Here is a 16,930-nt window from a genome sequence, read left to right as displayed (position 1 = left end):
CCTCCTGGAAGCATACGGGTTTCAGTCATCAGAGTGGCACCAGGGTGGGTTCAATTAACCCCTTCACGACCGGCCGATTTTTCGCTTTCCGTTTTTTTTTTCCGCCATTCTTTTTCTGAGAGAGAGACGTAACTTTTTTATTTTTCAGTCAATATGGTCATGTAAGGGTTCATTTTTTGCGGAACGAGCTGTACTTTTAAATGAAACCATAAGGTGTACCATATAGTTTACTGGAAAACGGCAAAAAAATTCCAAATGCAGAAAAATTGCAAAAAAAGTGCGATAGCACTATAGTTTTTGAGATATTTTATTCACTGTGTTCACTATATGGTAAAACTGCTGTGTGGGTGTGATGCCTCAGGTCAGTGCGAGTTCGTAGACACCAAAGATGTATAGGTTTCCTTTTATATAAGGGGTTAAAAAAAAAAAAATCGGAAGTTTGTCCGAAAAAAGTGGCGCACATTTTACGTTATATTCCGTGACCCGTAGCGTTCACATTTTTCGGGATCTATGGCTCAGTGACAGCTGACGTCTTTAACGGTACCATTTTTGCGCAGATGCTATGTTTTGATCGCCTCTTATTGTATTTTGCGCAAAAGTTGTGGCGTCAAAAAAACGTCGTTTTGGCGTTTGGAATTTTTTTTGCCGCTACGCCGTATACTGATCAGATTAATTGATTTTATATATTTTGATACATCGGGCGTTTCTGAACGCAGCGATACCAAATGTGGGTATATTTTTTATTTTTTTAACCCTTTAATTTTCAATGGGGCGAATGGGGGGTGATTTGAACTTTTAGGGTTTTTTTTTTAATTTTTTTAAAACTTTTTTTTTTTTTTTTTTTTTTAACTTTTTTTGTTAGTTTACTAGTCTCCCTAGGGGGCTATAGTGATCAGCAATCCGATCGCTCTGCATTATCTGCTGATCACAGCTACACAGCTGTAAAGACCAGATACGCTCACTTTCTTTTTCACTGGGCCGCGGGCACAGCGAAAGTGAAAGCAATTCATGTGTAGTACAGGAGTCATCACATGACCCTGTGCTACCATGACAACTACCGGAAGTCACGTGATCGCGTCACGTGACTTCCGGTATCGGGCGGTAAGTAAAAGTTTACCGTGATCGCGCTTATAAAATGGCGCTGTCACATATTGACAGCGCCATTTAAGGGGTTAAACGGCACGAGCAGATAACGATTCTGCTCGTGCCTAGCAGGCACACATCTCAGCTGTGAAAATCAGCTGAGATGTGCGCTGATCGCAGCATGCTGCTGCCGGCAGACCGCGGGCAGGAACGTTATGACCGCTAGGACGTAATTTTACTGCCTGCGGTCGTTAAGGGGTTAAATTGTAACTGAACTCACCCCAGTGCCACTCTGAAGACTGAAACCCATATTCTGCCAGGAGGATTATAGCTCATCTCCTCCCGGCCGCGGGGCTCTCAGTGCTGGAGCTGGACAGGATCCAAACACTATTTGTGGAGGTGGCACACTGAGCAATACCTTGTTTGTTTAAACGTAGTAAGAATATCTGTGTATATAAATAATCAAAATGTAGATGTATATGCATAATTATCTGTCTGTCTATGTAGCCATCGCATAGACCCATAATATAATTCTAAGCTGTATATTGAAAAAAGTTAGCCAAAGTATAAATGAACAAAGGAGATATTCATTAAGTTAATTGGGAGCCTTATCAGTAAAATTCACAGGAAAAGGAATGTAGTATTTGTAGGATGAGGCGGGTGATCCCATACTCCCATGTATCATTTCTACAGAATCTCATTGTCACTTACCGTCTTCAACGTGTACTATTTGGGATGATGTATGATCTCATGCATTCTCCCAATGCTGCCCATACGCACTCCCCCCTAATTATTCTTTATCAGTATGTGTGAGCAAATGGAGAAGTTTTTGTAAATATATTTCAGGCTGAAGTGATGTGTTTAATGCTTGAACAATAGAATACACGAATCAGTTGATGACGCTGGCTGAAAAGAGAGCACGTCTGTGTGTTCATTGTCTTATATACATTGATATATTGGCACATATATATAGCTAATACGGCACCGTCTCTGGATATCCCAAACGAAGACTCCATTAGCAGTCTTCAACCAAACTCCTCCCTTGACATATTAACCTGCAGATAAACCTCATATCTACTAATAGAGAGCGGCAGCTGTAACTGTGTCCCCTGCACTGACTGACAGCTACTCAATATTAGAGGAGGCTGACAGTGCGGGAGCACAGTTACAGCCGCTGCTTTTGATTTGATACACAGAGCGGTGACTGACCCTCATGACAAACCCAAAAAACGTCAGGAGCCTTTCAGTCTCAGTTTGATTAACTGTATAGGAAAGCGCAGCAGGGTCACAGCAAAAAAAACCAAAAACCTATACCATGCTGTATACACATTTCTTTATAGTGGGACAAAAATCTCGCCATCTATCCTGATTGTGCCTGTACCTTCTGAGCGACAGCATGCACAACGTGGACTGAGCCTTACAAGATCATACAAGATCCTGAAAAATTGTAATTTTTCAATTGTAATAATTTTAAAAAAAATCCATGCAAAAATAATGTGGCCACATACAGTCAGGGCCAGAAATATTTGGACAGTGACACAAGTTTTGTTATTTTAGCTGTTTACAAAAACATGTTCAGAAATACAATTATATATATAATATGGGCTGAAAGTGCACACTCCCAGCTGCAATATGAGAGTTTTCACATCCAAATCGGAGAAAGGGTTTAGGAATCATAGCTCTGTAATGCATAGCCTCCTCTTTTTCAAGGGACCAAAAGTAATTGGACAAGGGACTCTAAGGGCTGCAATTAACTCTGAAGGCGTCTCCCTCGTTAACCTGTAATCAATCAATGAAGTAGTTAAAAGGTCTGGGGTTGATTACAGGTGTGTGGTTTTGCATTTGGAAGCTGTTGCTGTGACCAGACAACATGCGGTCTAAGGAACTCTCAATTGAGGTGAAGCAGAACATCCTGAGGCTGAAAAAAAAAGAAAAAATCCATCAGAGAGATAGCAGACATGCTTGGAGTAGCAAAATCAACAGTCGGGTACATTCTGAGAAAAAAGGAATTGACTGGTGAGCTTGGGAACTCAAAAAGGCCTGGGCGTCCACGGATGACAACAGTGGTGGATGATCGCCGCATACTTTCACTGGTGAAGAAGAACCCGTTCACAACATCAACTGAAGTCCAGAACACTCTCAGTGAAGTAGGTGTATCTGTCTCTAAGTCAACAGTAAAGAGAAGACTCCATGAAAGTAAATACAAAGGGTTCACATCTAGATGCAAACCATTCATCAATTCCAAAAATAGACAGGCCAGAGTTACATTTCCTGAAAAACACCTCATGTAGCCAGCTCAGTTCTGGAAAAGTATTCTATGGACAGATGAGACAAAGATCAACCTGTACCAGAATGATGGGAAGAAAAAAGTTTGGAGAAGAAAGGGAACGGCACATGATCCAAGGCACACCACATTCTCTGTAAAACATGGTGGAGGCAACGTGATGGCATGGGCATGCATGGCTTTCAATGGCACTGGGTCACTTGTGTTTATTGATGACATAACAGCAGACAAGAGTAGCCGGATGAATTCTGAAGTGTACCGGGATATACTTTCAGCCCAGATTCAGCCAAATGCCGCAAAGTTGATCGGACGGCGCTTCATAGTACAGATGGACAATGACCCCAAGCATACAGCCAAAGCTACCCAGGAGTTCATGAGTGCAAAAAAGTGGAACATTCTGCAATGGCCAAGTCAATCACCAGATCTTAACCCAATTGAGAATGCATTTCACTTGCTCAAATCCAGACTTAAGACGGAAAGACCCACAAACAAGCAAGACCTGAAGGCTGCGGCTGTAAAGGCCTGGCAAAGCATTAAGAAGGAGGAAACCCAGCATTTGGTGATGTCCATGGGTTCCAGACTTAAGGCAGTGATTGCCTCCAAAGGATTCGCAACAAAATATTGAAAATAAAAATATTTTGTTTGGGTTTGGTTTATTTGTCCAATTACTTTTGACCTCCTAAAATGTGGAGTGTTTGTAAAGAAATGTGTACAATTCCTACAATTTCTATCAGATATTTTTGTTCAAACCTTCAAATTAAACGTTACAATCTGCACTTGAATTCTGTTGTAGAGGTTTCATTTCAAATCCAATGTGGTGGCATGCAGAGCCCAACTCGCGAAAATTGTGTCACTGTCCAAATATTTCTGGACCTAACTGTATTTAATTTTGAGGGAAGTTTTTGTGGTATAGCGTCTAGTGGCCTAGGAAGCAATTACCGTATTTTTCGGACATAAGACGCACCCTGGTTTTAGAGGAGGAAAATAGGAAAATAAAATTTTAAGCAAAAAATGTGGTCATGACAAACCGTTATGGGGCGATGATCTGCTGCTGACATTGTTATGGGGGTAATGTCCCCAAATTCTCTACTAAAGTACCCCATTCTGGTAATGATCCTCCTGCCTTGTATATGATCCCCATTCTTGTATATATGTCCCTCATCCTGCTATATACCCCCATCCTGGTATATATTCCCATCCTGCTATATACCGCCATCATGGTATATATTCCCATCCTGCTATATATGGCCATCATGGTATAACCCCCATCCTGCTACATAGCGCCATCCCGGTATAAGCCCTTATCCTGTTATATACTCCCATCCTGCTATATTCCCCCATCCTGCTATATACCCCCATCCATCCTGATATATACCCCCATCCATCCTGGTATATGGCCGCATCCTGTTATATACCCCCATCCTGCTATATGGCCTGTATCCTGTGGCACACAAATAAAAATAAACGTTTATACTCACCTTTCCTCTCTCCATGCAGCATCGCTCCTCCTCCTGTCAGTGCCGGCAGCAGCGCCGCTGGAGTGTGGAGCAGTCACCGTGGTCTGCAGCATCGCTCGTCCTCCTGTCTGCCTGTTAGCTTACCTGTGCGGAGAATAGCGGTGCGCACAGTGATGACATCATTACTGTGCTCACCGCTCTCTACAGAAATCAGCTCGCCAGCCGACAGGAGGAGATCGCGATGCTGCAGGGACCGGTGAGTATACCGTACTTATTCACTGTGCCCCGCGCTTATGATGATGTGCCGGGGGGAAGTGAATACAGCCGCACATGATCACTCCAGGCTGTAGTTGCCAGGGGTGATCATGCGGGCCGACTCTTTACTATGTGTGCACTCCCCCCGCCCATCATCCCGCCCACCTGTCAGCGCCAGCTTCAGCGCTGAGGGATGATGGGCAGGAGGACGGGCATGCATATGAAATGAGCGGGCCCACGTGGTCACGGCAGGTGACCCGCTCCACCGAAGCACCCTCATTCCCCACAGCCACATTCAGACTATAAGACGCACCCCTCACTTTCCCCCAACATTTTGGGGGGGAAAAAAGTGCGTTTTATAGTCAGAAAAATACGGTATTCCCCTGTGTGTATAGAGGGCTTTACACGCTACAATATCGTTAATGATTTATCGTCGGGGTCACGTTGTTTGTGACGCACATCCGGCGTCATTAACGATATCGCAGTGTGTGACACTTATGTGCGACCTAAAACGATCGCAAAAGCGGCCAAAATAGTTTGCCGCGGAGAGGTCGTCCTAAAACAAAAAATCATTCTATTCTTATTAGCGATGTTGTTCCTCGTTCCTGCGGCAGCACACATCGCTGTGTGTGACACCGCATGAGCGAGGAACATCTCCTTACCTGCCTCCACCGCCAATGCGGAAGGAAGGAGGTGGGTGGGATGTTACGTCCCGCTCATCTCCGCCCCTCCGCTTCTTTTGGACGGCTGCCGTGTGACGTCGCTGTGACGCCGCACGACCCGCCCCCTTAGAAAGGAGGCGGATCGCCGGCCAGAGTGACGTCGCAGGACAGGTAAGTGCGTGTGACGGGGGTAAGCGATGTTGTGCGCCACGGGCAGTGATATGCCCGTAGCGCACAACCATCAGGGGCGGGTACGATCGCTTGCGATCTCGCAGCGTGTAAAGCCCGCTTATGAACTGAAATGGCGAAGAAAAGCTAAGAATTTGCATGTGGATCAGCTATTAATAGGTCCAGGAAGGTGAGGAAGAACAATAACAACTCACCTCCCGAACCTGCGCTGGTCCTCCATACTCCGATTTGCATTTAGTATCAGAACACCCCTTCAAGTAGCATTTACAAGCAATGGAAGAGAAAAAAGCAGCTTTAGTAAATATGTTACATTTTACATGTTATTACGTTTCCGCCACCATTTCACTATTGGTAGAACTCACCCCATGTAGACTTGGCAATGACTGGCAGACAGGATTCATTGCTTGTCCTCTATCAAAAGCTTGGGCAGAGTGTGCTTTGACGGATGGTGCTGGAGATGTAGGAAAACACAGGACAGAAACATTAATTTTTAGGCATTTTTACTAAAAATCCTAAATAATACTGAGGTGGCTTTTGGGTGCAAAGGGGGACAGCACTGTGGCCTAGTGGTTACATTGCAGGGGTGCTGGGTATAAATCTGGTCAAGGACAATATCTGCATGACCCGGTAGAAACAGTGAGTGATGACAATGTATGTTAGCACAAGTAATAAGCAAGTATAATAAATAAACACACCGAATATGAGGTTTGCATGCTCCCAAAAAAAAAAGAAAAAAAACTACATAATTTGGTTTCCTAGATCCATAATAATCTATATGATAAAAAAAAAGAGAATTTTGTTTACTTACCGTAAATTCTTTTTCTTATAGTTCCGTATTGGGAGACCCAGACCATGGGTGTTTAGCTTCTGCCTCCGGAGGACACACAAAGTACTACACTTAAAAGTGTAGCTCCTCCCTCTGAGCTTATACACCTGGTGAGCAGACCCAGCCAGTTTAGTGCAAAAGCTGAAGGAGAATAGCCACCCACAAGTAGAACAGAGCAAGAGCCGGAACAACCGGAGACTCTGTCCACGACAACAGCCGGTGATAACACGCGGAACAAGAAATTGCCAACAGGCAACAAGGAGGGAGCTGGGTCTCCCAATACGGAACTATAAGAAAAAGAATTTACGGTAAGTAAACAAAATTCTCTTTTTCTTTATCGTTCCTTTGGGAGGCCCAGACCATGGGAAGTTCCAAAGCAGTCCCTGGGTGGGAAATAAACAGAAAAACTAAGAAGTAGGCGGAGCCTAACTTCACAAATGAGTGACAGCCGCCTGAAGGATGCGTCTGCCAAAGCTCGCATCTGCCGAAGCATGAGCATGCACTTGGTAGTGCTTCGAAAAGGTGTGCAGGCTAGCCTGACAGACTTGTTGAGCCGTAGCCTGGTGCCTGAAAGCCCAAGAGGCACCGACAGCTCTGGTCGAATGTGCCTTGATCCCTGGCGGGGGAGGCACCTGAGTACTCTGGTAGGCGTCCGAAATGGTCGATCTAATCCAACAAAAAGAGAAGTGCACCGCCTAAGTGCAGCGGTGCGAGACACATAGATCCGGAGAGCACGCACCAGATCCAGAGCATGCAGCGCTTTTTCAAAGCGATGAACAGGAGCCGGACAAAAGGAAGGTAGGGTAATGTCCTGGTTAAGGTGGAAAGGAGAGACTACCTTAGGAAGAAAGTCCGGAGTCGGACGGAGAACCACCTTGTCTTGATGGAAAACTAAAAAAGGTGACTCCGAAGAGAGCGCAGCCAAATCAGAGACTCTCCTGAGGGAAGTTATGGCCACCAGAAAGGTCACTTTCTGTGAAAGACGATACAAAGAAACCTCCCTAAGAGGCTCAAAGGGGGGTTTCTGCAAAACCGTGAGAACCAAGTTAAGGTCCCAGGGATCCAAGGGCTGCCGGTAAGGCGGAATGATGTGAGACGCGCCTTGCATGAAGGTGTGGACCTGAGCCAGCCGAGCGAGACGCCGCTGGAACAGAACTGACAGAGCTGAGACTTGTCCCTTGAGAGAGTTGAGGGACAGTCCTAGCTGCAGACCGGACTGTAGAAAAGACAGAAGGGTCGGCAAGGAGAATGGCTAAGGAGGATGGTCGGTAGAGCGACACCAGGACAGGAAAATTTTCCAAGTCCTGTGATAGATCTTAGCGGAGGAAGACTTACGGGCCCGAGTCATAGTGGAGAGGACTTCAGGAGGAATACCAGAAGCCGTCAAAATCCAGGACTCAAGAGCCACGCCGTCAATTTGAGAGCCACAGAATTCGGCGGAAAAACGGACCTTGCGAGAGTAGGTCTGGACGGTCCGGGAGATGCCACGGCATCTCTACGGACAGATGGAGCAGGTCTGGATACCAAGCTCGCCTGGGCCAGTTCGGTGCAATGAGGATGACTCGACGGCCCTCCATTCTGATCTTGCGCAGGACTCTGGGCAAGAGAGCTAGAGGGGGAAACACGTAGGACAGACGAAACTGGGACCAGTCTTGAACCAGAGCGTCCGCGGCGAATGCCTGATGATCGTGGGAGCGAGCCACGTAAACAGGAACTTTGTTGTTGTGACGGGATGCCATGAGGTCCACGTCCGGAGTGCCCCATTTGCGGCAGATTGACTGAAACACTGCCGGGTGCAGGGACCACTCGCCACCGTCCACGGTTTGACGGCTGAGATAATCTGCCTCCCAGTTTTCCACGCCTGGGATGTGGACTGCGGATATGGTGGACTTGGAGTCCTCCGCCCATTGAAGGATGCGTTGTACCTCCAACATTGCCAGGCGGCTGCGTGTCCCGCCTTGGTGATTGATGTAGGCAACCGCTGTCGTGTTGTCTGACCGGACTCGAATGTGCCTGCCCGCCAACAGGTGGTGAAAAGCTAGGAGAGCTAGAAGCACGGCTCTGGTTTCCAGCACATTGATTGAAAGGGCTGACTCGGACGGAGTCCAAGTGCCCTGCGCTCTGTGGTGGAGACATACCGCTCCCCAGCCGGATAGACTGGCATCCGTGGTGAGAATCACCCAGGACGCGGCCAGGAAGGAGCGCCCCTGGAACAGGGAGAGGGGCCGAAGCCACCACTGAAGAGAGCTCCTGGTCTGTGGCGACAGAGCCACTAACCTGTGTAAGGAGGAAGGCCGCTTGTCCCAACAGCGGAGAATGTCCAGCTGCAGGGGATGCAGATGGAACTGGGCAAAGGGAACAGCCTCCATTGACGCCACCATTTGAACCAGCACCTGCCTCAGACGCCTGAGGGTATAACGGCGGGGCCTCAGCAGAGAGCGCACCGCTAGTTGGAGGGACTGCTGTTTGACTAAGGGCAACTTCACAAGTGCCGGAAAGTCTCGAACTGCATCCCTAGGTACGTGAGACTCTGGGTCGGAGTCAGAGTGGATTTGGGCAGATTGACCAGTCACCCGAATTGGGCTAGAGTGGCGAGAGTGAGCGAGACACTCCGCTGATAGTCTGCGCTGGATGAAGCCTTGACTAGAAGGTCGTTCAGGTAAGGAATCACTGCCAACCCCTGGAGGTGCAGAACCGCAATCACTGCTGCCATGACCTTGGTGAATACCCGAGGGGCCGTGGCTAACCCGAAGGGGAGAGCCACGAATTGGAAATGATCTTCTCCTATTGCAAAACGTAGCCAACGCTGGTGTGAAACTGCAATTGGCACATGCAGATAGGCATCTCTGATGTCGATGGATGCCAGGAAATCCCCTTGGGTCATTGAGGCAATGACTGATCGCAGAGACTGCATGCGAAAGTGCCGCACCTGAACATGCTTGTTGAGAAGCTTGAGATCCAGGATGGGCCGGAAGGTACCGTCCTTTTTGGGAACTAGGAAGAGATTTGAGTAGAAACCTCTGAACCGTTCCCGGGCGGGAACCGGTACAAATCACTCCGTTGGCCTGCAAGGCTGCCACGGCCTGCGAGAAGGCGGCGGCCTTGGAGCAAGGGGGAGTTGAGAGAAAAAATCTGTTTGGCGGGCTGGAAGAGAATTCTATCCTGTAGCCGTGGGAGATGATATCTCTCACCCACTGATCGGAGACGTGTTGAAACCAAGCGTCGCCAAAGTGGGAGAGCCTGCCACCGACTAAGGACGTCACCGGAGCGGGCAGAGAGTCATGAGGAGGCTGCCTTAGTGGCAGCACCGCCTGCGGTCTTCTGTGGACGCGCTTTTGGGCGCCAGTTGGATTTCTGGTCCTTGGCTGAGTTAGCAGACGAGGCCGTGGGCTTAGAGGACGACCAGTTGGAGGAACGAAAGGAGCGAAACCTCGACTGATTCCTACCCTGGGCAGGTTTCCTGGTTTTGGTTTGTGGCATGGAAGTACTCTTCCCGCCAGTAGCTTCCTTAATAATTTCATCCAGCTGTTCTCTGAACAGCCGGGACCCAGCAAAAGGGAGCCCAGCAAGGTACTTCTTAGAAGAAGCATCTGCCTTCCACTCTCGAAGCCACAAGATTCTGCGGATAACGACGGAATTAGCCGAAGCCACCGCAGTGCGGTGAGAAGCCTCCAGCATGGCAGACATGACATAAGATGAAAAAGCTGAAGCTTGGGAAGTTAAGGCAACCATTTCAGGCATAGAGTCCCTGGTGAGGGAATGCATCTCCTCTAGAGAAGCAGAGATGGCTTTGAGACCCCACACTGCTGCAAAAGTCGGGGAAAACGCGCCCCCCGCCGCTTCATACACGGATTTGGCCAGAAGGTCAATCTGACGGTCAGTGGAATCCTTAAGGGAGGTGCCATCAGCCACCGACACAACGGTCCGGGCTGAGAGCCTAGACACCGGAGGGTCTACCTTTGGGGACTGAGCCCACTCCTTGACCACCTCAGGTGGGAAGGGAAAACGGTCATCAGAACCACGCTTTGGGAAGCGTTTGTCAGGACAGGCCCTGGGCTTGGTCACAGCGGCCTGAAAACTGGAGTGGTTAAAGAACACACTCTTTGCTCTCTTAGGCGAGGTAAACTGGTGCTTTTCTGCCAGAGAAGGTTGCTCCTCTGATACTGGCGGATTGAGATCCAGTACAGAATTAATGGAAGCAATCAAGTCAAGATCTGAGTCACCCTCGGACAGATCAATGGGGCACATGGAGTTAGCCTCCGAGCCCCCTGTAAAGGCATCCTCCTCATCTGCGAGTCAGCTCTTGAATCAGAGCCGCAAGAGGAGGAGGGAGAGGGAACCCTGCGTCTCTTCTTAGGAGGACGGGGTCTGGGCCGTGATGATGAATCCTCTGTGAGCTCCGAACCTAAGGGACCCATAGCAGTAGGGGCACCCTGTGAAGGGGGCTGATGCATATTTATCAAAGTCCTGGACAGAAGTCCCATGGACTCAGCAAAAGACTGGGAGATAGACCTAGAAAAGGATTCTACCCAAGCCGGGGGTTCAGCCACAGGAGCAGGAGCAGCCTGAGAGACCACTGGGGGTGAGACTCCAGGCTGTGGCACCGCCAAGTTGGAGCAGACATCACAATGAGGATAGGTGCTCGGTTCAGGCAGCAGGAGCTTACATGCAGCGCATAGAGTATAAAGCTTTGGAGCCTTGCTCCTCGTGTGAGACATGCTGCTGGAGTGGGGGCTCTGCAAGAGAATGAACCCCAGAGAGTATATACAGAGGTCCACAACCAGAGACCAGTTGTGGCTTACCAGACCGCTGGAGCGGTGTTGTGTGCCCTCCAGATCCCGAAGCCCGGACCCCCAAGCACAGCACTTCAGCAGGGATGCAGAGTGCAGACCAGCGCCGAGTGAACTCTGTCTGAGAAAATGGCAGCCGGAGCGAAGAGAGGGGGCGGGACTTGGCTGTGAGAGCGGGATCTGGAGGGCCATAGAGACCTACAGGGGAGGAGACACACACAGCAGTGGGGAGTGTCCCTCCCCTGTGCAGAACGGCCGCCGGGAGGAGCCGAGCCTGTCCCTCTGCATGAATGACATGCGAGGGCAGAGAACTGAAACTAGGCCTCCGGCAAAGCCGGGGCCTAAATTTGAGCAGCGAGGCCGACGCGCAGGCACCATCGGCACGGTTCTCGGGCGACAGCTAGAGAACCCGCCGGAAATGCCAATAAATACAGTAAGCACACTCTCCCCAAACAATAAAGTACAGGGACCCCCAAAATATAAACGTCTCAGGTACTTAGCTGCTGAGACGCAGGGCCAGGTCCCTGGGGATGAGTGCTCCGGTCCAGCAGGGTCCTGAAGGACTACGGATGGAGACCGGTCTCCTGCCAGGCAGGGAAACCGTGCTGGCTCCCACTTCAAGCCAGAGCCCAGGAGGGATGGTGAAGGAGCACGGCATGTAAGGCTCCAGCCTTGGAAATCAACCTTACAACACCGCCGACACAGTGGGGTGAGAAGGGACATGTCGGGGGTCCAGACGTGGACCCGCACTTCTTCAATCTCATTCCAAAAAGGAAAAAAATCATATGAGAATGCATGTGTGGATGTATGACTCCTGAACACAAAGCGATAAACTGGCTGGGTCTGCTCACCAGGGGGTGTATAAGCTCAGAGGGAGGAGCTACACTTTTAAGTGTAGTACTTTGTGTGTCCTCCGGAGGCAGAAGCTAAACACCCATGGTCTGGGTCTCCCAAAGGAACGATAAAGAAATCAAATTTTTTTTTTCTATCTTGGGTGGTAAACAATGTAAAAAAACAACAAAAAAAATGCTAAAAAAAAACCCATGAAACAAATTGCTAAAAAAGAAGGGAATTTTGTTTACTTACCGTAAATTCCTTTTCTTCTAGCTCCTATTGGGAGACCCAGACAATTGGGTGTATAGCTTCTGCCTCCGGAGGCCACACAAAGTATTACACTGAAAAGTGTAACCCCTCCCCTCTGCCTATACACCCTCCCGTGCATCACGGGCTCCTCAGTTTTGGTGCAAAAGCAGGAAGGAGGAAACTTATAAATTGGTCTGGGGTAAATTCAATCCGAAGGATGTTCGGAGAACTGAAACCATAACCAAAAGAACAATTCAACATGAACAACATGTGTACACAAAAGAACAACCAGCCCGAAGGGAACAGGGGCGGGTGCTGGGTCTCCCAATAGGAGCTAGAAGAAAAGGAATTTACGGTAAGTAAACAAAATTCCCTTCTTCTTTGTCGCTCCATTGGGAGACCCAGACAATTGGGACGTCCAAAAGCAGTCCCTGGGTGGGTAAAAGAATACCTCAATAAAAGAGAGCCGAAAAACGACCCCTTCCTACAGGTGGGCAACCGCCGCCTGAAGAACTCGCGTACCTAGACTGGCATCTGCCGAAGCATAGGTATGCGCTTGATAGTGTTTTGTGAAGGTGTGCAGACTAGACCAGGTAGCTGCCTGACACACCTGCTGAGCCGTAGCCCGGTGTCGCAATGCCCAGGACGCACCCACGGTTCTGGTAGAATGGGCTTTCAGGCCCGAAGGAAGAGGAAGCTCCGAAGAATGGTAGGCTTCAAAAATCGGTTCCTTGATCCACCGAGCCAAGGTTGACTTGGAAGCCTGCGAACCCTTACGCTGGCTAGCGACCAGGACAAAGAGTGCATCTGAACGGCGCAGGGGCGCCGTGCGAGACACGTAGAGCCGGAGTGCTCTCACTAGATCTAATGAATGCAAATCCTTTTCACACTGGTGAACTGGATGAGGGCAAAATGACGGTAAGGAGATATCCTGATTGAGATGAAAAGGAGATACCACCTTAGGGAGAAACTCCGGGACAGGACGCAGAACCACCTTATCCTGGTGAAAAACCAGGAAAGGGGATTTGCATGACAGCGCTGCAAGCTCCGACACTCTTCGGAGTGAGGTAATTGCCACAAGAAATGCCACCTTCTGCGAAAGACGTGATAAAGAGACATCCCTCAGCGGCTCGAAAGGTGGTTTTTGAAGAGCCATTAACACCCTGTTAAGGTCCCAGGGTTCCAGCGGACGCTTGTAGGGTGGAACTATGTGGCAAACTCCCTGCAGGAACGTGCGGACCTGCGGAAGCCTTGCCAGGCGCTTTTGAAAAAATACTGAGAGCGCCGATACTTGTCCCTTGAGAGAGCCGAGTGACAAACCCTTGTCCATTCTGGATTGAAGGAATGAAAGAAAAATAGGTAAGGCAAAAGGCCAGGGAGTAAAACCCTTATCAGAGCACCAGGACAAGAAGATCCGCCACGACCTGTAATAGATCTTGGCGGACGTTGGTTTCCTGGCCTGTCTCATAGTGGCAATGACATCCTGAGATAAACCCGACGACGCTAGGAGCCAGGACTCAATGGCCACACAGTCAGGTTGAGGGCCGCAGAATTCAGATGGAAAAACGGCCCTTGTGACAGCAGGTCTGTGCGGTCTGGAAGCGCCCACGGCTGACCCACCGTGAGATGCTACAGATCCGGGTACCACGACCGCCTCGGCCAATCTGGAAAGACGAGAATGGCGCGACGACAGTCGGATCTGATCTTGCGTAACACTCTGGGCAACATCGCCAGTGGAGGAAACACATAAGGGAGTCGAAACTGCGACCAATCCTGAACTAACGCGTCCGCCGCCAGAGCTCTGTGATCTTGAGACCGTGCCATGAAGGCCGGGACCTTGTTGTTGTGCCGTGACGCCATGAGATCGACGTCCGGCGTTCCCCAGCGGCGACAGATCTCTCGAAACACGTCTGGGTGAAGAGACCATTCCCCCGCATCCATGCCCTGACGACTGAGAAAATCTGCTTCCCAGTTTTCTACGCCCGGGATGTGAACTGCGGAGATGGTGGAGGCTGTGGCTTCCGCCCACAGCAGAATCCGCCGGACTTCCTGGAAGGCTTGACGGCTTTGCGTGCCGCCCTGGTGGTTGATGTACGCGACCGCCGTGGCGTTGTCCGACTGTATGCGGATCTGCCTGCCCTCCAGCCACCGATGGAACGCCTTTAGGGCTAGATACACTGCCCTTATCTCCAGAACATTGATCTGAAGGGAAGACTCTATCGGAGTCCAGGTTCCCTGAGCCCTGTGGTGGAGAAAGACCGCTCCCCACCCTGACAGGCTCGCGTCCGTCGTGACCACAGCCCAGGATGGGGGCAGGAAGGATTTTCCCTGCGATAGAGAAGTGGGAAGAAGCCGCCACTGAAGAGAGGTTTTGGCTGCAAGGGAAAGAGAGACGTTCCTGTCGAGGGACGTCGACCTCCTGTCCCATTTGCGGAGAATGTCCCATTGGAGTGGGCGCAGATGGAACTGCGCGAAGGGCACTGCCTCCATTGCTGCCACCATCTTCCCCAGGAAGTGCATGAGGCGCCTCAAGGGGTGTGACTGACCCTGAAGAAGAGATTGCACCCCTGTCTGCAGCAAAAGCTGTTTGTCCAGCGGTAGCTTGACTACCGCTGAGTGAGTATGAAACTCCATCCCGAGGTAAGTCAGTGATTGGGTCGGTGTCAACTTGGACTTTGGGAAGTTGATGAGCCACCCGAACTGCTGGAGAGTCGCCAGAGCGACGGTCAGGCTGTGTTGACACGCCACCCGGGAGGGTGCCCTGATTAGGAGATCGTCTAAGTAAGGGATCACCGAGTGGCCCTGAGAGTGTAGGACCGCCACAATGGATGCCATGACCTTGGTGAAGACCCGTGGGGCTGTCGCCAGGCCGAAAGGCAGTGCCACGAACTGAAGGTGTTCGTCCCCGATGGCGAAACGCAGGAAGCGTTGATGTTCGGGTGCGATCGGCACATGGAGATAAGCATCCTTGATGTCGATTGATGCTAGGAAGTCTCCTTGTGACATCGAAGCGATGACCGAGCGGAGAGATTCCATCCGAAACCTTCTGGTGCTCACATGCCTGTTGAGCAGTTTTAGGTCCAGAACGGGACGGAATGATCCGTCCTTCTTTGGCACCACGAACAAGTTGGAGTAGAAGCCGTGACCATGTTCCTGAGGGGGAACGGGAATCACCACTCCTTCTGTCTTCAGAACGCCCACAGCCTGAAAAAGTGCGCCGGCCCGAGATGGGGGCGGAGATGTTCTGAAGAAACGAGTCGGAGGACGAGAGCTGAACTCTATCCTGTAACCGTGAGACAGAATGTCTCTCCCCCATCGGTCTTGGACATGTGGCCACCAGGCGTCGCAAAAGCGGGACAGCCTGCCACCGACCGAGGATGCGGTTCGGTGAGGCCGAAAGTCTTGAGGAGGCCGCCTTGGAGGCAGTGCCTCCGGCGGTTTTTTGGGGGCGTGACTTAGACCGCCACGCATAGGAGTTCCTCTGGCCTTTCTCTGGCCTGCTGGACGAGGAGGATTGGGATTTGGCTGAGGGCCGAAAGGACCGAAACCTCGGTTTTATTTTCCGTTGCTGAGGTCTCTTCGGTTTGGACTGGGGTAAGGACGAGTCCTTTCCCTTGGATTCCTTAATAATTTCATCCAATCGTTCGCCAAACAAATCGGTCGCCAGAAAACGGCAAACCGGTTAAGAACTTCTTGGAAGCAGAGTCTGCCTTCCATTCGCGTAGCCACATGGCCCTGCGGACTGCCACCGAATTAGCGGATGCTACCGCTGTACGGCTAGCAGAGTCCAGGACGGCGTTCATGGCGTAGGACGAAAAAGCCGACGCCTGAGAAGTCAAAGACGCAACTTGCGGAGCAGAGGTACGTGTGACCGCATTAATCTCAGACAGACAAGCTGAGATAGCTTGGAGTGCCCACACGGCTGCAAAGGCCGGGGCAAAAGACGCACATGTGGCTTCATAGATGGATTTCACCAGGAGCTCTATCTGCCTGTCAGTGGCATCCTTGAGCGATGAGCCATCTGCAACTGATACTACAGATCTAGCCGCCAGTCTAGAGACTGGAGGATCCACCTTGGGACATTGAGCCCAACCCTTAACTACGTCAGAGGGGAAGGGGTAACGTGTGTCATTAAGGCGCTTAGTAAAGCGCTTGTCCGGAAATGCTCTGTGCTTCTGGACAGCATCTCTGGAGTTAGAGTGATCGAAAAACACACTCCGTGTACGTTTGGGAAACCTAAACTGGTGTTTCTCCTGTTGCGAAGCCGACTCCTCTATAGGTGGAGGTGGGGGAGAAAGATC

General features: G+C 50.2%; 1 protein-coding gene across 3 annotated transcripts in view; it reads right to left on the bottom strand.

Annotated features, from left to right (window-relative positions):
* NEK4 (NIMA related kinase 4) overlaps positions 1-16,930 on the bottom strand; it is a 114,439-nt gene that overhangs the window by 9,630 nt on the left and 87,879 nt on the right. For 2 of the 3 annotated variants that reach the window (XM_075321732.1, XM_075321734.1), the window contains 2 exons: positions 6,293-6,381; positions 6,125-6,181 (listed from right to left, as the gene is read on the bottom strand). In XM_075321732.1, coding sequence (XP_075177847.1) covers positions 6,125-6,181; positions 6,293-6,381 — 146 coding nt within the window. The remainder of the gene's footprint in view (positions 1-6,124; positions 6,182-6,292; positions 6,382-16,930) is intronic. The other variant, XM_075321733.1, reaches the window with a different exon arrangement.

Source organism: Anomaloglossus baeobatrachus, chromosome 8 (genome assembly GCF_048569485.1).
Source record: "Anomaloglossus baeobatrachus isolate aAnoBae1 chromosome 8, aAnoBae1.hap1, whole genome shotgun sequence".
Lineage (NCBI taxonomy): Eukaryota > Metazoa > Chordata > Amphibia > Anura > Aromobatidae > Anomaloglossus > Anomaloglossus baeobatrachus.
The sequence above is the reverse complement of the archived record's forward strand: the minus strand, read 5'-3'. Positions and strand labels throughout refer to the sequence as shown.